The sequence below is a fragment of the Lithobates pipiens genome, unplaced genomic scaffold (assembly GCF_037356315.1).
Source record: "Lithobates pipiens isolate NorthernLeopardFrog02 unplaced genomic scaffold, aLitPip1_a1.2 Scaffold_28, whole genome shotgun sequence".
Lineage (NCBI taxonomy): Eukaryota > Metazoa > Chordata > Amphibia > Anura > Ranidae > Lithobates > Lithobates pipiens.
The window spans coordinates 24,053,568-24,076,260 of NW_027507789.1; the positions used below are offsets into that span (position 1 = coordinate 24,053,568).

Genomic DNA, 22,693 nt, shown 5'->3' on the forward strand with positions numbered 1-22,693 from the left:
ACATTATGACATTACCTTGCAGGTACAAAAGGAAAAAAAAAAAAAAGGTCCAGTGGTTTACAACAGCTTTAAAATGTAAGTCCACCCTAACACTAAAATCTCTGCAATTTACAGACATCCATGATCTAACACAAACCTGTCTAGCCTGTAAAGAAGAAATCAGTATACATACCTTTTTTGAAGCCGGTTCCGTCTCCAGCGGCGGAAGCTCTGCAGAGGACACAACCAACAATGGCTGTGAAATGAATGAGGAGTGGCGTCACCCATAGGATTTACTATGGGGCTTCTGTTGTCGGCTGCGTCCTCTGCACCCACCTCCACAGTGAAGAACGCAGCTGACAGCTCAGCATGGAATCTGTTCGGAGCGGCTTCTATGTATGTATGTATGTATGTATGTATGTATGTATGTATGTATGTATGTATGTAAGAGGTATGTACACCAATTTCTTCCTTACAGGGTTAAAAAGGTTAAATGTTAGATTGTGGAAGTCTGTAGATGGATGGTGCAAAGAGAACATCTTACAGTTAAAAGTAGCAAAGACAAAGGAGATTATTATTGATTTTAGGAAAGTACGGGAGGTTGGCTATGAGCCAGTGGTGATCAATGAGATGGAGGTTGAGCGGGTAGAGGAGTTCCACTTCCTGGGAACAATAATTAGGGTGGATCTGCCATGGACGGGGCATATATCCCGTCTGGTGGGCAAGGCTCATCAGAGACTTTACTTTTTTAGGAAGCTATGGAGGGCAGGCTTTTTAGAGCGGGTCCTTTATAGCTTCTATAAAGCTGCTATTGAAAGTGTGCTAATGTACCACATTTCTTTGTGGCAAGGATCATGCACAATCAGAAATGCCCTACAAAGGGTAATAAAAACTGCACAGAAGATTATTGCAGGAATTAGTCTACTGATAACTGATGAACTGGGGGAGGGGAGGCGTCTTCAGAGAGTGATTAATATATTGGAAGACACTTCACATCCTGGTAATGCTCTGTATGCATTGCTACTGTCTGGTAGGTGGTATAGAAGCACTGGTTTCATACTACCAGGTTGCAGAATTGTTTGTTTTTTTTCCTCAATCTGTGTGGCTCTTGAACACTAGAGGTCTTATCGAATAAATGGATTGGGAGTTATAGTATGTATTTATTCCATGACTGCCGCCCCTCTCTGTCAATCCCTTCACTGACTTCCCCTACCCCACAGTGTAAAATTCAAAATGCTAACATACAAAGCCATCCACAACATTGCCCCCATCTACATCACCAACCTCATCTGCAGATATCGTCCAAATCGTCCCCTCCGCTCCTCCCAGGACCTCCTGCTCTCTAGCTCCCTTGTTACCTCCTCCCTTGCCCGCCTTCAAGACTTCTCCAGAGCCTCTCCCATCCTCTGGAACTCCCCTACCCTGTCCACCTTTAGGAGATCCCTGAAAACTCATTTATTCAGGGAAGCCTATCCCACACCCACCTAACAACTGTCCCGGAGCCAAACCCCCATCAAATCATTCTCTGCAGCTATTACCTTTTTTACCACCACCCCCTCCCTTTAGAATGTAAGCTCTACGAGCAGGGCCCTCCTGTACCTTCTGTATTGTACTGTAAAGGCCCGTACACACGGTCGGACTTTTTGACAACAAACATGCAAATTAGCTGTTTTGGAGCAACATCCGACTGTGTGTACGCTCCATCGGACAAACTTTTTCTGTTTTCATCGGACTTTTGTTGGCTCTGCGAACGGACAAACTTTTTGACAACAGAAGTCCGATGGAGCAAAGTCCTACCGTGTGTATGCAAAAGCATCGGACTTTTGTACAAGGTACAAACACGCATGCTCAGAACCATTGCAAACGATCAGACTACAATACAGAAGTTGACCAAAGGTGGCGCTGGAGTCATTGAACGTCCTCTTTTGAAGCGGCGTCAGTACGTTGTGACGTCATTACGTTCGTGTTTGTTGTCAAAAAGTCCGACCGTGTGTATGCAATACAAACTTGTGGACAACACACTTTGTACAAAAGTCCACGGAAAAGTTTGTACAAAGTCCGACCGTGTGTATGGGGCTTTAGTGTGTTGTCCCCCCCTATACATTGTAAAGCGCTGCGTAAACTGTTGGCGCTATATAAATCATGTATAATAATTACTGTATGTATGCTGTTTTTGGTTAAGTGTATTTATGGGCGTGAAATTTCTTTTTTATTGTGAGGGAGCTACAATTGTTTCATTTTATGATTGTTCTTGTAAAATTACAATAACATTTTGTGATCCGATGCAGAGATTTTAGTGTTAGGGTGGACTTCAACTTTAAGGCAAAAAAGAAAAAAAACTTTTACATCCATCTCCCCCCCCGCCTAAATACTCACCCTGTACCCGATCTCAATCCAGTGCTGTGCACACCTGCAGCAGCTCTTCTCCCGTCTCACAGGCTTGGCTGAGAGCACTGAGAATCATTGGCTGCTACTGCTGTCAGTCAAAATCAGTGAGCAGAGGGGGCGGGGCAAAGGTGTGCTTTGTGCGTCTTATGGGCACACAGAGCAGGGCTCTGGAGCGAGCATGCACGAGTGCCCCCATAGCAAGCAGCTTGCCATTACTACATTCTGGGGAAGCCGCTTACCTTTTCACTGATGATTCACGCTCACTTTCTGTATAATCAACTGGTATCTCATCCTTTCTCCTCTTTTTCTTTTTCCTCGTGGGCTCCTGAGTCTCAACATTGTTCGTTGGCTCTAGTACAGGTTTTGGAGAGGTGTGGCCCTGCAAAGTTTTGTCTTTCTTTGATTTGATTTTAGTTTTCTCTAGTTTAAGTTTTTGTCTTTCAGGGTCCAAGTGAGAATAAACTTTTTCTGTCCTTTCCATAACTTCTGAGGGTTCGGATGCTTTTCTCTTTTTCTTCCTGTGTTTCTTCCTTATGCTGCTTTCTTCTCTGACCCTGCTGTCCCCATTGCTGCTTATGATATGCAGTTGACTTTTTTGCTCCGAGATGCCGCCCTGTGCTGTAGTGGTGCAGCTGTCTCCAGCTGGTTCCTGGGGCAAAAGAGTCCGTTTGGAGGTATTGCAAAAGCTGGATGGGTACCCTGATGGAGTGAAATGTTGGGGAGATACTACACTTGGTCTTTTGTGTTTCTCATCGGGTTTAAATGTTTTGTGTTTAAAATTGTTACTACAAGTCCCAGGGAAGGTGTCTGAGGCTGGAAGACAGTCTCTGCAAAAGAAGAAAAAAAAAAAAAAACAATTAAAGAACATCCACTTTAAGGCTGGGTTCACACTGCTGCAGTGTACGAGATCGGATGCGATTCGCACACCGCACTGCAAATCACATCCGATCTCTGTGCGATGCGAGTTCAGCCATACAGATAGTATGGTTGAATTCGCATCGCATCTGGTCCAAACTCGCACAGGTCCCTTTTTTTGGTCCGCAGCAGAATCGGATCGCATGGGTGTTCACACCATGCCATCAGATTCCTGTCGGAGTTTGCAGATCGCACTGCGATATGCAAACTGATCTGGGGGTGTCATTAACTTTTCACTGACACTCCCAGCAGTTCGCACAGGGCAGTGTGAACTGCCGCCGGGAGGCATGCGATGCGGGAACCCGCAGTAGATTCGCAGCGTTCCCGCATCGCAGCAGTGTGAACCCAGCCTAAGACCAAACTTTTCTGACGTTTAAAAATCTGTTTTTATGCTAGCAAATTACATGGAACCCCAAAATATATTATATATATATATATATTATATATATATATATATATATATATATATATATATATATATATATATATATATATAAAAATTTATTTTGTTTTATTTTTTTTAATGCAGAGGTCATAGAGAATAAAATCGTTGCTTTTGCAATTTCTTTCATATTTGCGCAGCAGTTTTTCAAATGCAAAAATACCCCTTTTTTTTTTTTATAAACAATAGTTTTTATTGAAACTTTTTTTTGTTTTTGCATACATACAACCAAACAAACATAAAATAAGAAAGAAAAAAAAAAAAAAAAAAAAAGGAGGGGGAAAGCCATTTCCAAGAATTAGAGTTCTAAAATACACTTAAAGCGGGAGTCCGCCGTTTTTTTTTTTTTTTTTAAAAGCCAGCAGCTACAAATACTGCAGCTGCTGACTTTTAAAATAATGACACTTACCTGTCCAGCGCGCCCGCGATGCCGTCACCCGAAGCCGATCTCTCGATAGTCTCTCGGGTGCTGCCGCCGCCGCCGCCGCCATCTTGGCTATGGGAATCAGGAAGTGGAGCCTTGCGGCTTCATTTCCCGGTTCCCTACTGCGCATGAGCGAGTCGCGCTGCGCAATAAGGATGGTCCCCGCTGTCTCTGGGATCCGTGTGTTTCCCAGCAGGCAGCGGGGGGACCTTCGGAAAGGGGCGTAGATATCTGCGGAAAGGGGCGTATATTCTGCAGATATCTATGCCGGAAGTGGGTGCAGATACCTGTACTGTACAGGTATCTGCACCCCCCTCCCCCCTGAAAGGTGCCAATTGTGGCACCGGAGGGGGGGAGGGTTCCAATGAGCGGAAGCTCCACTTTAGGGTGGACCTCCGCTTTAACATGTTGCATGCTGGTACATTATGTAGAAAGGCACATATCCAACCCTACATTAGCACAGTGTTAGTCTCAAACCCAAAAACATACTACTCTGAAAGCTCTTATTAAAGTGGTTGTAAACCCTTACAAACCACTTTGACCTACAGGTAAGCCTAGATTAAGGCTTACCTGTAGGTCCAAGCAATATCTCCTAAACCTATACGCCGTAAACTGCGGCGCGCAGGCGCACTGAGCGCGGAATTCTCAGCGACGGAGCTGCCGCGCGTGTCGGCTCCCGTGAGCATGCGCGGGCGTGACGTCATCGCGGCTTCGCCGAATGACAGCGGCGGAGCTGCGAGACCCCACCAACAAGATGGATGCGGCGGACTACAGGGGACAGCGGTGACTTCACTGGCTCCTGTGTCAGGTAAGTGACACATAATGGACTACTATGCGATGCATAGTAGTCCATTATGCTTTGCCTTTGCAGGGAATGAAAGAGGAAGTAAACTCATCAGGGTTTACTTCCTCTTTAAGGGTTGCAGAAGAACATTTGTTCTTTAGCATTGTGTCTGTCTCACCACGGCCTGCCGGTGTCCAAATTTTCTACCTCCACCAATTCTACGCCTTAGAATGACACGCCGCAATCCTCACATTTGAGCAACCATCTTATAAACGTATTAAGCAATCTTGCTTTTTGCCACCCATAGCTGAGTAGTTGGCTTTTGAGAGAATAGCCAGTACCCATCAATATAAACCCTATTGATTGACCACAAGCCCACCCAATCATCCACTTTGCAGTAATCTGAGAGAAACCAATGCAAATGGAGCCAGTCCAGGCGCCGCTAGTCATGGCTCCCAAAGTCTAGACCGGCTGAATATGGGTCACAGAAATGCAGAACAAAGTGCACCACTATGATCCCCCGGATAAGTAGGGTTAAAAGAGCTTTGTTCCTACTACTTTAACCTGCCATTTTTTTCCAGGATTAATTGCATTTTATTGTAGAACCAGGAACTACAAAACTTTTCAATGATTTTGAGTTATGCAGTTATTCTTTATTATTCAAACTTGGTATAGAAAAGGATGCAATTATAGTTCAATATTAACGTTTGGTATATAGGTTTTGTTCGGTAGTGTAATACATCACGTATAATGCCCCATACACACGATCAGAAATTCTGCCAGCAATTGTCGAATGTGAGCTTTTGGTCAGAAATTCTGACCGTATGTATGCTCCATTGGACTTTTGCTGGCAGAATTCCAGCCAGCAAAAGATTGAGAGCAGATTCTCTATTTTTCGGTCGGAAAAAGTTCCTATCCGAAAACGCGTTAGTCTGTATGCAATTCGGACACGCAAAAAATCACGCATGCTCGGAAAGAATATGACGCATGCTCGGAAGCATTAAACTTAATTTTCTCGGCTCGTCGTAGTGTTGTACGTCACCGCGTTCTTGATGGTCGAAAGTTCCGAGAACTTTTGTGTGACCGTGTGTATGCAAGGAAAAGCTTGAGCGGAATTCCGTCGGAAAAACCATCCAAGATTTTTCTGACAGAATTTCTGATTGTGTTTATGGGGCATAAGGGTTTTCTAATCTGGAAAAACATGGAAGAGCAAGCCAACTATTCACATTCATCCACGTATCTCTCTTTCCCACGTATAGTGATCCTGTCGCTTCTGACTACATTCAATGGTTCAATGTAGAAAAATGTAAAATAACGCATTTGGGTGGCAAAAATATGAATGCAATCTATACACTGGGGGGAGAACCTCTGAGGGAATCTACGATGGAAAAGGACCTGGGGGTCCTAATAGATGAAAGGCTCAGCAATGGCATGCAATGCCAAGCTGCTGCTAATAAAGCAAACAGAATATTGGCATTAAAAAGGGATCAACTCCAGAGATAAAACAAGATCTCCCGCTCTACAAGACTCTGGTCCGGCCGCACCTGGAGTATGCTGTCCAGTTGTGGGCTACAGTCCTCGGGAAGGATGTACTGGAAATGGAGCGAGTACAAAGAAGGGCAACAAAGCTAACAAAGGGTCTGGAGGATATTAGTTATGAGGAAAGGTTGTGAGCACTGAACTCATTCTCTCTGGAGAAGAGACGCTTGAGAGGGGATATGATTTCAATTTACAAATACCGTACTGGTGACCCCACAATAGTGATACTAATTTTTTGCGGAAGGGAGTTTAACAAGACTTCTTGCCACCAATTAAAATAAGAAAAGAGGTTTAACTTTAAACTACGTAGAGGGTTCTTTACTGTAAAAGCGGCAAGGATGTGGAATTCCCTTCCACAGGCGGTGGTCTCAGCGGGGGGCATCAATAGTTTCAAGAAACTAGATGAGCACCTGAACGACCGCAACATACAGGGATATACAATGTAATACTGACATATAATCACACACATAGGTTGAACTTGATGGACTTGTGTCTTTTTTAGACCTCACCTACTATGAAATTATGCAACATAAAAGTAAGCCTTGCTTGTAAAAAAAAAAAAAAAAAAAAAAAGAAGAACACTGAAAACTCATCCCACTGACTGGGTAATGTATGCTCTATTGCAGAGCTATGGCTTCAAAAGACTCTACAGAATTCATTATTTCCAGGAGTGTTGCATACCTACCCACTATGCTTTCTTGTTCCTCCATGTGTGTTGTCCTTACTCTTGACAAAGGGCTTGAAATGCCTCTACAAAAGACAGCCAATTCCCTCGGGTTCATGACCAGGAAAGTCTACTTGCAAATTTCCGGGCCTAGCATGTGGACAGCAGACAGGGCCGAAACATGAATTTCTACCCAAGAGAGAAGCAAGTTTTTTTTCTTTGTGTGCAGCACGAAATTCTGTGCGATTAGATCGGGTGTACCTGTAATAAAGGGGTCAAGAGTCGAAGGGACAATTGCTTTGAGCTCTAGAATGCTGATGGGAAGGTGGCGTTCCCCGGATGATAACGTTCCCTCCACTGAGAGGGCATTCAGGACTGTGCCCCAGCCCAACAGGCTGGAATCTGTCAGGAGGGCCTTTCACATCCTTGGGAGAATGGGCTTCTCTAACTCTACGGCTGTGTTAGAAATCTAAATGCTAGGAAGAGTCTGGCCTTGGTGGTCAGACACACTGGGTGGTCCAAAGACAGAGTTTGTTTGTCCCACGCTGCCAGAAAGTTAAGCTGCATATGGCACAGCCTTGAAGGATGCACCTATTGGGCATTGAGGGCTGGGGCATGAGACTGGAAGGACAGAAGTTCGATCCAAGGAAGGAAGATCTTGGACAGGGTAATTTCTAGTATCAGGCTCAGGCAATCCAATCTGCGAGGTGGGTCCAGCGATAACGTCTCCCAGGTTAAGGATCCAAGTGAAGCCTCTGCAGAGTCTGCACTGTCTGCTAGATGTTGGTTGGCACGGAAAGTGGATCATCCAAGTAACCCACAACTGTGTGAGAGCAAAGCTAAGACCGGGGCAAACACCTTGGTAAAAACCCACAGAGACATGGAGGGTCACAATTTGGCAAAACTGAACCATGCACTGCAAAGCACCACTAGTATTGGTGATGAGTAAAGATGGGAATGTGCAAGTAAGCAATATCTACTGAAGCCAGAAAACTCCTCAGAAGATGGAAGGTAATGAATGACTGGCTGGTTTGGAGGGTCATGTCTTCTTATGAAAGCATGTTCCTGCCTTCGTTTTAGAACTGGAAGAGTAAGGGGCAAATTGAACCTTTACTAACCCCAGTAGTAGAAGGACTTTCCAGTGAAAATGCACAAGCCTTCTAATTTGGGGGGTTGGGAGTGGAAGAACACCCCTAGCTCCTGTAATCGAATTGATGTACTTATCCAAGGTACCAAACAGGCGTTCGCCTTCGAAGGGTAATTGCTAATGGCGCTTCTTCAACGGAACTTAAGCCAACCAGCATTGAAGTCAAAGGGTCTCACACAAATGGATGAAAAGAAGACTTCTGGAGATCTCACAAAGTGTGTCTGCCAAGCCATACATACAGTAGGGAAAGCCTTGGTGCCAAGCACTGGAGGGTGCTGTGAACCCAGGTAGTGTGGTGAGACTGCTGTGCCAATGAAGGAGAGCCAGGAGCATCTGCAGGTTGGAAGGTACACCAGAAAAAGGAAAAGCCACACAGCCACAGCAACAAATTCCAAAACGAGGCATCACAGGGTGCAGCAATGCCAGGGTCACACAGGCGCCAAATTCAAGTTTAACCTGGGATGCCCAGCTCCAAGCCCCAACTGCCAGAAGGGTGGTATCTGGCACCCATACACCCCCAAATGGCTTAGGAATTGTACGAGCACTCTAGGAATGAATGTTTAAAAAATCGTCTCCGTGTACTTCTGAAGCAGTTCAGACTTAAAAAGGGCTAGACCCCATTCTGGCTTTCACTCTCCAAAATGGGCATAACCCCACAGGTGTCTTTAGGGACAGGGATCTGCTGCTGGCAGATCACGGCCCTGGACCTGTACACTGCATGCCAGGGGGAGCACCTATGGCAGGGCCCAGTGCATTCCTGCAAAATTACAGGCCAGACCCACTTTTCCATTAGGCAGTGTTCAGGTACAGTCCCCAGTGGTGTCAACCTATTTGGAAGCTGCAAAGGCAGCCACAGTGACTTTAGTGCAGCCAGTGGTGTAGTGGTTAGCACTTTCACCTAGCAGCAATAGGGTCGCTGGTTCAAATCCTGATCACAACACCATCTGCCTGGAGTTTGCATGTTCTCCCTGTGCCTGCGTGGGTGTTCTCCCTGTGCCTGAGTGGGTTTCCTCCGGGTACTCCGGTTTCCTCCCACACTCCAAAGACATACTGGTAGGTTAATTAGACCTTGTCTAAAAATTGGCCTTAATATGTGTATGTCAATGTCATATGTGTTTGTAAGCATGTCAGGATCTTACAGGGTAAAAGGACCACGCAAAAGCTGCAGATGGACTCTGGTGGCAAGAAAGCGCCCTGAGGCGATTCAGTTCGCATAGATAGCACTATACAAGTCACTCACTCACTCAGGGAGCTTTGAAACAAGAGACCAGTTTACTGTCCTTCAAAATTTAGGGGGCCAGACTGTGGCCAGTGGGAGTACACAATGTCCTGGCATTGGTGGAAGTAAACAATGCTATAAGCTTGGTGGTCAGTGGGAGTAAGAAAATAACATCTTCGGTATCAGTGGGGGGGATTAGTGCCCCATAATTGGTGTCAGTGGGAGAATTAATTCCCCATCTCTGGCATCAGTGAGAGAAATAGTATCCCATTGTTGATGTCAGTGGGAGAAATATTCCCTCTTTGGGGTCAGTGGATGAACGGTGCCGCACATCAGTGAAAGGAACAGTTCCCAGAGGGCCAGATAAAGGCAAGCAAAGAGCCACATCTGGCCCACGAGCCACAGTTTAAATACCCCGGACCTAAAAAACGTATGGCCCAGCATCCATGCCATTTTCAAAAGCTACAGTGGCTGAGGAATCTTCAGCATCCAATGCATTGCAATGCATTGACAATTTAAAAAAAAATAAAAAAATATATATATATATTTTTTTTTTACTTTTGCTATAATAATCATCCAAAAAAATAAATAGAAAGTCTTCATCAGTTTAGACCAATATGTATTCTTCTACATATTTTTGGTTAAAAATAAATAAATAAAAAAAATATAAAATCGCAATAAGCGTATAATGACTGGTTAGTGCAAAAGTTATAGCATCTACAAAATAGGGGATACATTTATGGCATTTTTATTATTTTTTATTTTTACTAGTGCTGGAGGTGATCAGCAATTTTTAGGGGGACTGCAACATTGCAGCAGACAGATCGGACACTTTTGACACTTTTTTGGGACCAGTGACATAAAAACGCACTGATTACTGTATAAATGACACTGGCAGGGAAGCGGTTAACACTGGGGGGAGGGCGATCAAAGGGTTAAGTGTGTCCTAGGGAGGTGTTTCTAACTGTGGGGGGAAGGGACTGACTGGGAGTAGCGAGAAATCGCTGTTCCTGATCACTATGAACAGACGCTCAATCTGTACTCCCCTGTCAATGTATCCCCGCTCTGGCTCTCCGTGGAGCGATCGCGGGTGGCCAGTGGACATCGCGGCCGCCGGCTATGTGCATCAGCTCCCCCGTCATGCAGCGGGCGCGTGCACGCACGTGCCTGCTATAGCTGTTAAAAGGACCGCCATACTGGTACGGCGATTTGCGTGAACGAGCCCGACCTGCCGTAGTATAATGACGGCAGATGGGCGGCAAGTGGTTAAAGTAGAACTATAGGCAAAACTTTTAATTTTTTCATTTTGCATAGAGGAAGGGATGGCTAGGGTCAGATTTCTTTTCTTTTTGCCATCTTTGTCACATTGATGAGACTTTCCTTCACTTCCTGCCCCATAAGGAAACAGGAAGCGAGAGGAAATCCCTGCAAATTAGGGGAATTCCTTGAAGCCCCCCAGGTCCTCTCCCACTGACAGCGGGAGTGATGTCACCACATTGAAAGTGATGCCTGAGCAGCCGACATTGTGGATTTTAGTGCTGCCTGTGATGAAGGAAGTAGTAGCGGGGGGAGTGCTGGCAGGGCGAATATCTATGGGATGGTGGGGCCCCTTTGCAAAGACACTGTTCACTTATCCCTGAACAAGCAAGGTGACAGTGCCTCTTTAAAGGGCAACTCCACTTTCGTGGGAAAAAAATTAGCAAAAAAAATAATAATAATATATCATCTACAATTGTAAAACAAGTCATATTGTATTTGGAAATTATTAAAGAAAAATAACCTTTCCTTTTCACTCTGCAGAGCTATCATATTCTGTAAAATGCAATATGGCTGCCTGGAGGCATTCTGTGCATAGAATGTGTACAGAACGCCCCCCCAGAAATGTAATTTCCTGCTTGTGCGATTGGCTCACTGATTTTCCCAGAAGTCTGCACTAAGATACAAGTCAGATTCTGAGCATCCCCTGCAGCAAAAAAATAAATAAAAATAAAATCTAATTTTTGGTGAGATCCTCCTAAAGGGAAACCACGTCTAAAAGGGATGCAGACCCTGCCACTTACCTCATTAGAGCCCTGCAGGTGCAGCAGCTGATAATTATAAAACCACTCCCATACAGATTCACTCTACACATGGATACAAACAGCTAGTGCTACAAAAAAAAAAAAAAAAAAAAAAGGAGGAATCTGCAACAAAGTTTGTTAAAATGCCTGCAATCTGCAACAGAGATCACCCAGGGGAATGTTATTTTCTCAACAAAAAGTGGAGTTATTTTTTAAAGCCGTAGTAAACCGCCAGCTTTTTTTTTTTTTTTTTTTTTAAACAGATTTTGCACTCTCCATTTTTACTCCAGTCATTCTATAACTGTGACTCAACAAGGACCTTCATGGCTGAAATACTGGGTATCGGTGGCGGCTGGTGCTATTTTGTTGGGGAACTTACCCCCATCGGCAGGCATATCGAGGATCGGCGGGCACACAGCATTAGGGATCACCAGGCAGGGAATCAGGCTGCGGCAGGCATCTGGCAGCATCTCCAATGTCATCTTCTCTTCTGAAATGACGGTGGCTTCAGCCATATGTCTTCTCCCCTCCTCCAATAGGATCGCCTGACCTTTCAGCCAATCGGGAAAAGGGTAACAGACTCGTGCTTCCCGATTGGCGGAGAGGCGATTCAGTGTTAAAATATATTAATTTGCTTTTCTAAACACACCCGGGTGGGCTCCGTGCTCCGAGTCCACCCTATTTTGAAGCATATTAGAGCCTACAGCTCTAATCAGGTGCTTCAATAAAGCACCCCCGCCGATGTAATTCAGGTGTCTGGCGTCCTGAAAGGGGGCGGCTGTGGCGACCGGGGATAGATTCATGCTTTGCATGAATCTATCCATTAACCATATAGGGCAATGATGGTGAACCTTGGCACCCCAGATGATTTGGAATTACATTTCCCATGATGCTCTTGCACTCTGCAGTGTAGTTGAGTCCCAAAACATCTGGAGTGCCAAGGTTTGCCCTCACCGATATTTGAGAGTGGCGTGGACAGAGGGGGCTGCGCCCGTGCACCTTTAAAGTGGTTGTAAAGGTAAACATTCTATGCATTAAGGTGAAAAAACATCTGACAGTGCCGGCTCCCCCGTTTTACTTACCTGACCCCCTCGAAAGTCCCGCGCTCGCCTACGACATCTTCTTCGCCGCTCAGCCTAGCTGCTGATTGGCTAGACTGGATGGATTGAAAGCAGCGCAGCCATTGGGTCGTGCTGCTGTCAATCACATCCAAAGACGCGGCGCGCCGGGGGGCGGGGCTGAGTGATACAGTGAGCTGCTATACCAGCCGGCTGTATCATGGGAGCGCACCCGCAAGTGCTTTTCACCGTGCGAGGGAACTCGCATGAACGTGAGAAGTACTTGCGGGGGGGGGGAAAGCCGAGACAGCCGCCGAGGGACCCCAGAAGACCAGGTTCAGGGCCACTCTGTGCAAAACGAGCTGCACAGTGGAGGCAAGTATAACATGTTTATTATTTTAAAAAAAAAATCCCTTTACAACCACTTGGATGGGCTGCCCCTGCTGGGTATTACTTTAAGTCAGGGGTGTCAAACTGATGGCCCTCCAGCTGTTGCGAAAACTACAAGTCCCATCATGCCTTTGCCTGTGGGAGTCATGCTTGTAATTGTCATCCTTGCAATGTCTCATGGGACTTGTAGTTTGGCAACAGCTGGAGGGCCGGCAGTTTGAGACCCCTGCTTTAAAGAGGAAGTAAACCCTGATGAGTTTACTTCCTCTTTCATTCCCTGCAAAGACAAAGCATAATGGACTACTATGCCAGCGAAGTCACCGCTGTCCCCTGTAGTCCGGCGCATCCATCTTCTAGGTGGGGTCTCGCTGCTCCGCCGCTTTCATTCGGCGAAGCCGCGATGACGTCACTCCCGCGCATTCGCACGGGAGCCGACGCGCGCAGCATCTTCCTCGTTGACGGTGCAGCGCTCAGTGCGCCCGCGCGTTGCTGTCTATGGCGCATGCGCCGTAGACAATGGTGCCTGTCTTTCGGCAAATATCTCCTAAACCGTGTAGGTTTAGGGAGATATTTCTTGGACCTACAGGTAAGCCTTAATCTAGGCTTACCTGTAGGTCAAAGTGGTTTGCAAGGGTTTACAACCACTTTAAGTGAAGCTTGCAGCCTGCAAAATATTGAATCAGACATTTATAGTTATTTTCACATGCGAAAGCTTATATAAGATATTTTGTGATTGGGTTTTACTTTAAGCAGAACAGAGTAAGATTCCCACTCGCTAAAAGAACAGCAACAGTTACACAGAAACCTGTATGGTGAAAGACATCAAGTAGGGTGGGGTGAAGGCACAGCTTTGACTTACCGATGCTTATGGAGCGGCTGGGGTGTGGTGGGACCAGGGGAGACGGAGGTGGGATGAGCAGAGCCGGTGGTGATGGAGTGGGGCGGAGGGCAGTAAACGTCATTTCTGCTTCCCTTCTGCGGCATGCTGCCCTGTAGTTATTGACATAAATAAAATCTTGGTGGTGTAAAGAAAAAAGGGAGGTTTGTGACAAATCAAAATGAATGAAGGAAGAAAAGGAAGGAAGGGGGGGGATTTGATACAGTTTAGACCAGTTGCACACACATCGATATATATGTATAAGGAGAAGCGGGGTATACATATATAGAGAGATGCCCAGGACACAGAAGAGATGGCAAGGCAGTATGACAAATGAAATGGTTTAACCAAGCCACAAAAAACGACAACGGAACAGTGATGGGGTGAAAAAAATACTTGTTAGAAAACATAAAAAAAAAGGAAATAAAAATAAATAAAAAGCAAAAAAATAAAAATAAATAACTTAAAGGGTCAGTCAAGACAAATCTGATATTTAACTCTCAGGGATTCCAGTTTAGAGTGCCTGGCATCTAAGTTCCCAGCTCTGCCCATCCAACCGTCTTGGCCCCGAGCCCCTGAATTCACAGCAAAAAAAATATAATTCACCCATCTTGGCCCTGAGCCCCTGAATTCACAGCAAAAAAGTAAAATAAAATCAAGACTCCCTTTGTTGCTTAAGAAGGAAGAGCAAGGAACTCTAGCTGGGAACTCTTTTGGAAAGCCTGAGAAATACAAGAAGCTAAAGACTCAATACCTACTAAAATATCAGTTTTGAACGGACTGACCAAAAGTTCAATACAGGTCAGAGACAGAATACACAGAGCAAAAAACAGCTTTACAAAGTTTGTATCTCAAAGTTTTCCAACTTCATGGTAGGCTTGGGTAGGATGGAAGGAGCGCCCGGGGTCCAGAAAACTGCAACTTTGATGTATGTTTCCTAAGACGCTGAAACTTCCTGCTATGAAAAAAAAGTGCTCATCTCTTCCTGAAAATCTGAGCCCTTCAAAAGGATCCATCACCAGGTCCCAGTAGAAACCTTGTAATCAATATACACTCTATTGACAAAAGTATTGAGACGCCTGGCTTTACACGCACATGAACTTTAATGGCATCCCAGTCTTAGTCCGTAGGATTCAATATTGAGTTGGCCCACCCTTTACAGCTATAACAGCTTTAACTCTTCTGGGAAGGCCGTCCACAAGGTTTAGGAGTGTGTCTATGGGGATTTTTGACCATTCTTCCAGAAGCGCATTTGTGAGGTCAGGCACTGATGTTGGATGAGAAGGCCTGGCTCGCAGTCTTTGCTTTATTTCATCCCAAAGGTGTTCTATCGGGTTGAGGTCAGGACTCTATGCAGGCCAGTCAAGTTCCTTCACCATAAATGTGCTCATCCATGTCTTTATGGACCTTGCTTTGTGCACTTGTGTGCAGTCATATTGGAACAGGAAGGGGCCATCCCCAAACTGTTTACACAAAGTTGGGAGCATGAAATTGTGCAAAATGTCTTGGTATGCTGACGCTTAAAGTGGAAGTAAACCCTCCTATCGTTTTCGGTCAAGGAAGCTGCCATCTTGGCCTCTAATAATTCTTCAACTGCCATAATGCTGCACATGTGATCAGTTTGACACCAGCCATTGGATGGTTTGAAAGTTTGGTAGAGAGCACAACCAATGTGAAAGTTACATTCCCGGCATGCCGGAAATGCGAAGTCTTTTTTTGAAACTGGGTTTACTCTCACTTTAAGAGTTCCCTTCACTGGAACCAAGGGGCCAAGCCCAACCCCTGAAAAACAACTCCACAACGTAATCCCTCTTCCACCAAATGATTTGGACCAGTGCACAAAGCAAGGTCCATAAAGACATGGATGAGTGAGTTTATGGTGGAGAAGCTTGACTGGCCTGCACATAGTCCTGACCTCAAGCCGATACAACACCTTTGGGATAAATTAGAGACACTGAGAGCCAGGCCTTCTCACGCAACATCATCGCCTGACCTCACAAATGCGCTTCTGGAAGAATGGCCAAACATTCCCATAGACACACTCCTAAACCTTGTGGACGGCCTTCCCAGAAGAGTTGAAGCTGTTATAGCTGCAAAGGATGGGCCAACTCAATATTGAACCCTACAAACTAAGACTAGGATGCCACTAAAGTTCATGTGCATGTAAAGGCAGGCGTCCCAAAACATTTGGCAATATAGTGTATCTTTTTAGAAACCATTCCCATCCAAAAGCATACAGCAACAGCCCTGAAGGGGGGAGAGTCCATTCCCCCAAAATGTGTTGCCTTGATGTACGTTTACACTTTGATGTACGGTTCAAAAGATTTTTAATAAAAGTTGCAGTTTTCTGTAGACCAGGCGCTCCTTCTATCCAACCCAACTTTCTCGCTGAAACAACCATAGGCCATATCAGTAGCAGCCCAAGCCCCTAATAGGGTCCACCATCGGGCACGACCTATTGGAAGAGATTTCTTCCTCTCTGCCCACACAACCAGTCACCCACAACCATTGACCAATCCAGTCAGCCCAGCGCAGTCTCGAGACAAAGCAAATTGTTTCGGTATAGAGTAGGGAACTGTTCTGTCAGCTTTAAATTCTGTCTGTTATACCATTGGGGGGGATTTTCATTTACTTCCTGTCTGTGACAACCTCACACAAGATGGAGGGAGTGGTTGTCACTGGGATAGCAATAAAACCACCGACATAAAATCTAACCATTTCTCACTCTACTAAAATAGAAAATGTTTTACTCACAGTAAAATTTATTGGAGGGACAAAAGAAGTCTTTAACCTTCAGTTTAGACCGCCAACTAGAGGATTGGAAAACCCCTACTACTACCAGCATGCTTCAGTTGTGTAGCAAAGCAGAACCGAAAGCATGAACATAAACACAGAGGGGTGGGACCTGCGACCCTCAATGAACTTCAAGTACGGTATTTTACAGGGAGGACAAAAATCCTCTATGCTTTCTCTTCCATTGATTGAGAGACATCTTAAACTTTCTGGAAGTCCAAAAACTGTTCAACTAAGGGGTGGGCAACACAGCAAACAAATGCCAACTTGCCCAAGAAAGAACAGAACTGGGTACTGCCTTCAGCTCAAAAAGCCACTTGTAGGACCATATGGCTGAAGCTGCCAGCAGATATGGGCGAAACATCCACCTGGTAGAACTCAAGAGATGGTGGAAACAGACCAGGTGGAAGCCTTGGAAATCTGAGCTATAGTTGCTTGAATTTGAAAATCCAAAGAAGCAATTACAGATCTAGTAGAGTATACCTTGACAGGAAATGGTAGAACCTGATCCTTGAAACGAAGTTTGGATTGATGGTCCGTCTAATGCCGCGTACACACGAGCGGACTGTATGGCGTACTTAGTTCGTCATACAATCCGACGGACAATCCGTCGTACTTTCCACTGAACGGACTTGATCACACACGGATGCACAAACAGTCCGTCGAAAGCTTGCGCGATGACGTACAGCACATACGACGGGACTAGAATTAGGAAGTCCAAGACACAGCAAAGCACCCTTCCACCGTGTAAATCCTTTCTGGGCATGCGCCATTCTTAGTCTGTCGAACTAGCATACTGACAACCGTACTGTCCGCTGAAACCAAAGTACGACGGACAGAATTTCTTAGTACACCGGACTGCACGCTGAAAAAGTCAGCTGAAGCCCACACACGAGCGGATTGTCCGCTGAAATGTGTTTCGACGGACTAAGTACGCCATACAGTCCGCCCGTGTGTACGCGGCATTAGGCATCTAGAGATGATGGAGTGAGATGAAGGTGCACCATCCAGAATGACAAGAAAGGAATCAGTTTTTTCTGAAAAAAACAGTGGCTGATAGAGACTCTCACAGCTTGAACTACATCTAGGCAATGTAGGGAATTTTCCTTTGGAGCTGGACAGAAGGAAAGAAGAAAGATGTACTGCTTGAGGTGAACGTTCTGGGCTTCAACATATCTTGAACATATGCAAAACCAGAAACTGTTCTGTTTTCAGGATAAAGCCACCAATTCCGACACATACCTTGCAGAGGTAATTGCTATATAGAATACCAACTTTTAGGTGAGAATAGAGATAGGAGTCTCTCTAATGGTTTCAAACAGTTGATTCTGAGAGAGAATCTGATTCAGATCCCCCTAAGTCAGTGAGGAAGAAAACAGAGGGAGCTACATGGAAGATTCCCCGAAGAAAGGTCTGATTCAGAAAGTGAGAGGCCAACGGTTTCTGAAATAAGGTATAAAGGGCAGAAACCCTTGATAGAGCTGAGATCCAAATCCTGGTCAAGACACAGCCGTAGGGGAAAAAAATAAAAAATAAAAAGATTTTCTTCTACAGAGAAACTCCTGGGGTGGAAGCACCGAGACTCATGCAAAATTAGCTATGTCTTCCACGTCCAATGATAGTCCTTGCATGAAGTAGCCTTCCTAGCTTTAAGCATCAAAGGAATCTTACAGTGGAAGTATCACTTGCCCATGGGTCCAGTCATTGCTGACTGAGGAAGTCCCCCTGTCAAATTGTCTACACCTGGGATGTTTTGGACCAGCACAGGATTTGATTTACCTCTGTTGCCCCACAGAGACTTTTCATTCCTCCTTAATGGTTGAGGTATACCACTGCTGTGACGCTAAGACACAATGCAAATCAGATAACCCCCCAGTAGTATAGCTCAACGCTGCAGGGACAGCCAAATCATCTGAAGCACCAAGATGTTGTCCTGGAGACAAGATGACCAAATCCTCAGAACCAACAAGGCGCCCAGGAATCTTTAAAACCCTGAGAGGAAGAGGAAGAGGAAGAAGAAGAGGAAGAAGAAGAGGAAGAAGAAGAGGATGAAGAAGAGGATGAAGAAGAGGATGAAGAAGAGGATGAAGAAGAGGATGAAGAAGAGGATGAAGAAGAGGATGAAGAAGAGGAAGAGGAAGAAGAGGAGGAGGAAGAGGAAGAAGAAGAAGAGGAGGAAGAGGAAGAAGAAGAATTCCAGAGCCAGGACTCCTGAGCCACCAAACCAGGGACAAACTGGTACCAAAAGAATCAAGTCTGTCCAGGGACCTGATGGACTTGTTCCTCAAGGACAGAATGTTGTGGAGGTTGGGGGAAACTGGGCATAAGAGCAAATCAGACCCAAGACTCTGATGCAAAAGTGGAGAGTCGGACAACTACTGGACAGGACAGCTTGAATCTGAGATTGAAGAGTCTGAAGTTTCCCCTTGTGGAAGAATCTTGCTAGTCTGAGCTTTGTCCAGAACTATACCTGGATACCAATGGATCCAGGACTATACCCAGATACTTCAAACAATGAGTCAGTTCCAGGTTCAGTTTCAGAAGGTTCAGGATCCAACTAAACTGCTGTAATCTCTAAACAGTCAAGGACACAATGGAGGAGATTTACTAAAACTGGAGAGTGCAAAATCTGGTGCAGCTCTGCATAGAAACCAATCAGCTTCCAGGATTTATTGTCAAAGCTTAATTGAACAAGCTGACGTTAGAAGCCGATTGGCTACCAAACACAGCTGCACCAGATTCTGAGTGCCCCGGTTTTAGTAAATCAACCCCACTGTCCAATAGAGCCCCTTGGTTGAATAGGTTGGAGTAAAAATCTTGAAAACAGTCTGACACAGAAATGGGGGTAATAACACCATGCTACAGAAGACCCAGGGCCCAATAGAGATAATTTGTAAGGTGCAGGAGGGTTGAAGGTAAGACATTGGAGGAGGGGTCAGGAAGTGCAACTTCAGTTTGCAGCCCTTGAATACCACCTTCTGAATCCAAGTGTCAAAAATACAATCAGTTGAAAACTCTACAAGAGAGGGTGCAGGAGCATGCTTGTGGCCTCTGCAGTCAGAGTCAGAAAAGAACTGGGCAATAAATTCTTGCATGAGTGTAGAGAAAAACTTGCCCACACCTGCACAGCTAAAAAGGCCTGTGATGATGAAATGGACTCTAGGTCAGGGGACTCCAAACTTTCTAAACAATCTCCCATCACGCATGTCATTGAGAGGAATCATGCCCCATCACTGGTGGCATTGGGAGGAACAGTGCCCCATCGTTGAAGTCATTGGGAGGAATTGTACCCTTCACTGGCAAAAGCAAGGGACTGGATAAATGCAAGCAAAGCACCGCATATGCCCCTGGACAGCAGTTTGGAGACCACTGCTCTAGGAAAAGAGGGCAACATGATGCCAGGCTGTAGATGCCAGCACCAGCAGTAGGTGAGAAAGGTCTCAGAGTCATCAGTAGAGAGTGAGAGATAGGAGCAAGTAATACAGCGAGATTGTGCCCTCTGTGTCCAGAGTCAGACATGTTGTAATCACGTGGCAGAAAGGCAAAACCTCAGATACCACAGGAAAACCTGACACAGCTGGTTTGTAGGTGAGGGTAGGATGGCCAAACGTGATCAAAGCCACTGTAGGCTGGCAACAAGAACAAACCGAACATCAGAGTTCCATGTGGTTCTTAATATACAGGAGCAGCAGTGAAAGAAGCTTACTCCATTCTGCATTGCAGATAAGAGAGAGGGCTCTTCCCAGTGGAAACCAGGAAAAAACATCAACCCTATGAAAAATTAGGTAGCTCCTGTAGATCAGCCCAACCGACCTTCTTACAAAGTGAGCTTACAGAGAGAGGGCAAGTGTTAAGGCAAGATTAGTGACTCTGAACCTGGAAAGAGTTCCTAGATGCAGCACTCAAAAGCCAGGATGAGGGTCACTACGCTAGATGGCTGCAATTAAAGAGATCAGCTCCATATAGAGAAGAGTCCTGACTGAAGAAAAAAAAATAATCAAAAAAAGAGGTGCTAGCAAAATCGGTTAGTCTTTAGAAGAGCAGAGCTGAAGAAAAGCTTCCCACCATCCTAGGAAACTAGCAAAAAACAGAGCTGGTAGTAGGAGGGGTTATCCTGTGCTACAATTTTGTTTGCCATGGTTGAGTCCTCCTGTGGACCCATTTCAGACTGGGGCGTTTTTGGGCTAAAAATAGCGCCTGTAAACTGCCTGAAAAATGCCTCCCCTGCATCCCCTGGGGTGGTGCGCTTGCAGGACGTTAGAAAAAGTCCTGCAAGCGGCATCTTTCGGGCGGTGGAGGAGCGCTGTCTACACCGCTCCTCCACTGCTGCCAAAGCACCTGCAAAACGCTTCAGCAGCGGCGATACACAGGCGCATTTAACCCTTTATTCAGCCACTAGCAGAGGTTAAAAGTGCCCCACTAGCGGCTGAATATCCCCGCTAAAACTAGCGGGGTTTTACCATCAATGCTCGTAGCCCCAGTGTGAAAGCAGCTGTTAGGAGCAGTAGAACTCGAAGGTTAAAGACTTCCTGTGTTCCTCAATGGACTAAAGAAGAATTCTTATTTCCTGTCCTGCCAGGAAGTGAGGTTAAATCTCCTCTCAATAATCGACACAGACAGCTATACAAATCTGGCAGAGACTTTAATCTTTCCCCACTCAAACAAAAAATAAAAAACACACAGGGAAGAAAAACTGGTTGGAGTTGGGCTTTAACCATTATGTGTTACAAGTCCCAAAAACATGTAGGCCCCTGCTAATGATCACTTTCTGGAGAATGCTGGTTGCCTGGCTGTCATTTTCATTCTCTGCTTTTAAGGCTTACTTTCCTGGAACAAGCAAACAGCCAGCAAAGCCAGAACGCAATCTACATAGCTGCTCAGGGTCATTGGCTTTGAAAATATAGGTGACTGGATTAGCACATTAGCCAGGCAGCTAGCATTTCCAAATGTAGTGATCAGCAATAGCAACAATATCCAATATAAATAGATGAGAAAAGATGCACAAAGCCACTATACAGTGAGGGGGAAAACGTAATTGATTCCCAGCTGATTTTGTAAGTTTGCCCACTGACAAAGAAATGATCAGTCTATAATTTTAATGGTAGGTTTATTTTAACAGCGAGAGACAAACATTTTTTTTGAAAAACACATTTAAAAAAAGCTATAAATTGATTTGCATTTTAATGAGTTAAATAAGTATTCGATCCCCTATCTATCAGCAAGATTCCTGTCTCCCAGGTGTCGTCTATACAGGTAACAAGCTGAGATTAGGAGCACCCTCTTAAAGGGAGTGTTCCTAATCTCAGCTTGTTACCTGTATAAAAAACACCTGTCCAAAGAAGCAATCAATTAGATTCCAATCTTTTCACTGTCCAAGGATGTCAAGGACAAGATTGTAGACCTACACAAGGCTGGAATGGGCTACAAGACAATGAGAAATTTGAGGAGTCAGCTCAGAACTACACGAGAGAATCTAGTCAATGATCTCAAGGCAGCTGGGACCATAGTCACCCAGAAAATAATTGGTAACACACTGTGCCGGGGAGGACTGAAATCCTGCAACACCCGCAAGGTCCCCCTGTTTAAGAAAGCACACGTACAGCCCGTCTGAAGTTTGCTAATGAACATCTGGCTGATTCGGAGGAGAACTGGATGAAAGCGTTGTGGTCGGATGAGACCAAAATCAAGCTCTTTGGCATTAACTCAACTCGCCATGTTTGGAGGAGGAGGAATGCTGCCTATGACCCCAAGAACACCATCCCCACCGTCAAACATGGGAGGTGGAAACATTATGTTTTGGGGGTGTTTTTCTGCTAAGGGGACAGGAAAACTCCACTGCATCAAAAGGGACGATATATGGGTCAAATCTTGGGTGTGCAAGGGCAGGGCAGTGAAAATGGGTCATTGACGTGTATTCCAGCATGACCATGACCCAAAACACACGGCCAAGGCAACAAAGGAGTGGCATAAAAAGAAGGACATTAAAGTGGCGGTCCGCCCACCGCTGCAAAAAT

General features: G+C 45.3%; 1 protein-coding gene across 2 annotated transcripts in view; it reads right to left on the minus strand.

Annotated features, from left to right (window-relative positions):
* The window catches only part of USP36 (ubiquitin specific peptidase 36), an 84,940-nt gene that overhangs the window by 19,092 nt on the left and 43,155 nt on the right, over window positions 1–22,693 (minus strand). For both annotated transcript variants that reach the window (XM_077458902.1, XM_077458903.1), the window contains exons 14-15: window positions 13,869–13,999; window positions 2,607–3,194 (exon numbers count right to left, since the gene is read on the minus strand). In XM_077458902.1, the coding sequence (XP_077315028.1) occupies window positions 2,607–3,194; window positions 13,869–13,999 (719 nt within the window). The remainder of the gene's footprint in view (window positions 1–2,606; window positions 3,195–13,868; window positions 14,000–22,693) is intronic.